The 1,958-nt window shown below is 25.1% G+C and overlaps 1 protein-coding gene across 1 annotated transcript in view; it reads left to right on the top strand.

Moving 5' to 3' along the window:
- The first annotated feature begins 1,635 nt into the window (after nt 1–1,635).
- LOC107476566 (rac-like GTP-binding protein RAC1) overlaps nt 1,636–1,958 on the top strand; it is a 2,967-nt gene continuing 2,644 nt past the window's right edge. Inside the window, exon 1 of the mRNA XM_016096397.3 lies at nt 1,636–1,958. Within this exon, the coding sequence (XP_015951883.1) occupies nt 1,882–1,958 (77 nt within the window). The 5' untranslated portion in view covers nt 1,636–1,881.

Here is a 1,958-nt window from a genome sequence, read left to right as displayed (position 1 = left end):
TTTATCTATAATTTTCTATCAAATTATTATATGAAATGTGAGACTAATAATACGTGTAATCCCACTTTTATTTTTTACAAAATTAGGGACAAATAAAAAGTAATCATTTTTCTTTGTTAGAAGTCTATAAATAACAAATAACCCTTATTATGAAGTACATTAAAGACTGAAGATATTGAAGATTATTGACTTTAGAATTTTTTAATTATTTAAAATTATTATGCATGTTATATTTAGGGGCAGAGCTACTTATAAAGAAAGGGGACAATGGTCTTCATAATTTTAATTTTTTACATGTAAATATATGTAAATTTTAATTTAGCTCCTTTAAAATTTTATTTTAATTTTATTTTATTGTGTAAATATTTTTGACTCCCTTCTAATATTTTATCTAGCTCCGCCTTGATTGCATTGTTTCATATTTAATTGTAAATTGATTAAAGAAGCCAATGTACACCTTTGGTGATGCTAGCCCTAGTCTTCTATAAGTACATCCATTGAACTGCATCAATGCATGAAGTTTAAGATTATTTTCACTAGGTTATTTATAATTCTTCTCATATATATCATCCAAAAAACTATTATTATTCTCCAAGACATTTTTTTTGTATTTATTGTTCATTTTGTCGATTTAGCTTTAGACCTTCACGGACCTAATAAATTCCAACATCTTGTGATTAAATATTGGTGAACAGCTTTAGTGGGCAAGAAAATAAAAATGGAAAACAATTAATTAGACATAAAACTTTTTCTTTATTTACGGTAAACGATAAAAATTAGGTAAGCTTTTAACCGATTTTATAGGGTTAAAACCAGTATTTTAAAGTAATGATTCCATAAGACACGTTTGTGTTAGTTTCACATGCTAACCCTAATTATCTTATTCTTTTTTGCTTTTGATAAACCAATGACTTTGTTTTAATTTAATTTGTCAACATATTTTTTTTTATTTCTCAAAATTGTCACATGTATATATTTTCGTTGACATAACATATTTGCTATTTTTTTACTATATATATCATGAAAAAAATTGAAATTAAACAGATAGACTAAACATTTAGATTTAAAAAGATGATTCACCTGATATTATAAAAATTAATATTGTAATATTTAAAATATTTTTTTTCCAAAAATATGAAGACTTGAACTCGAATCTCTTAATTTAAATTATTTACATTCAAGATAATAAATGGATTTAATTTAAATAAAATTAAATAAATATGATAATTAAATCTTGAATACTCAAATTCTTTTAGAAATGAAAAGAACATATATAAATTAAAAAATAAAAAAGAAAATTAGATTTTTTTAAATGATGTATAAATATTTTTTTTATAAGTATTAAAGTAATTTAGAAAATATGCTCTAATAATAAAATAATCATCAGTGTATCGAATTTATATATTTTGTTTTTAATAAAACAAAATAAGACAATAAAAAAAGCTAAAAGCAAGTGAAAGTTGTTGGGTGCATTATTTATTTATTCATATTTATATATATAAAAAAAGGTTTAAAAAAATTTGGTAGAAAGATGAGCTGAAATTATGGCATGAATGATGAATGTATGATATATAAAAATATATAAAAATATAAAAATAATAATCTATAGCTGGCAGAAGCTGTCTCTACTATAGGGAGGCCCAACACACCAAGTTCCCAAAAAAATTCAATTTTTTTCAGATTTTTTCTCTCAACACAAAACAAAACACTACAATTTACAAACCCCCCTTTTTGCTCTCCCATTTTCCTTCTTGAGCATGCACAAAGCTCAGAACTTGAACATCAGCATTGCCTCATGAGCCATTAGGGTTCATCTCCCAAGAAAGAAGCACAGATTTTGAGGAAGATTTCGTTTGTGGGTTGCTTAGGTTACCTGCAGAAATGAGTGCATCAAGGTTCATAAAGTGTGTCACTGTTGGTGATGGTGCTGTTGGCAAGACTTGTATGCTTATCTCCTA

This window comes from Arachis duranensis, chromosome 3, assembly GCF_000817695.3.
Source record: "Arachis duranensis cultivar V14167 chromosome 3, aradu.V14167.gnm2.J7QH, whole genome shotgun sequence".
NCBI lineage: Eukaryota > Viridiplantae > Streptophyta > Magnoliopsida > Fabales > Fabaceae > Arachis > Arachis duranensis.
This window is presented reverse-complemented; position numbering and strand designations above follow the sequence as displayed.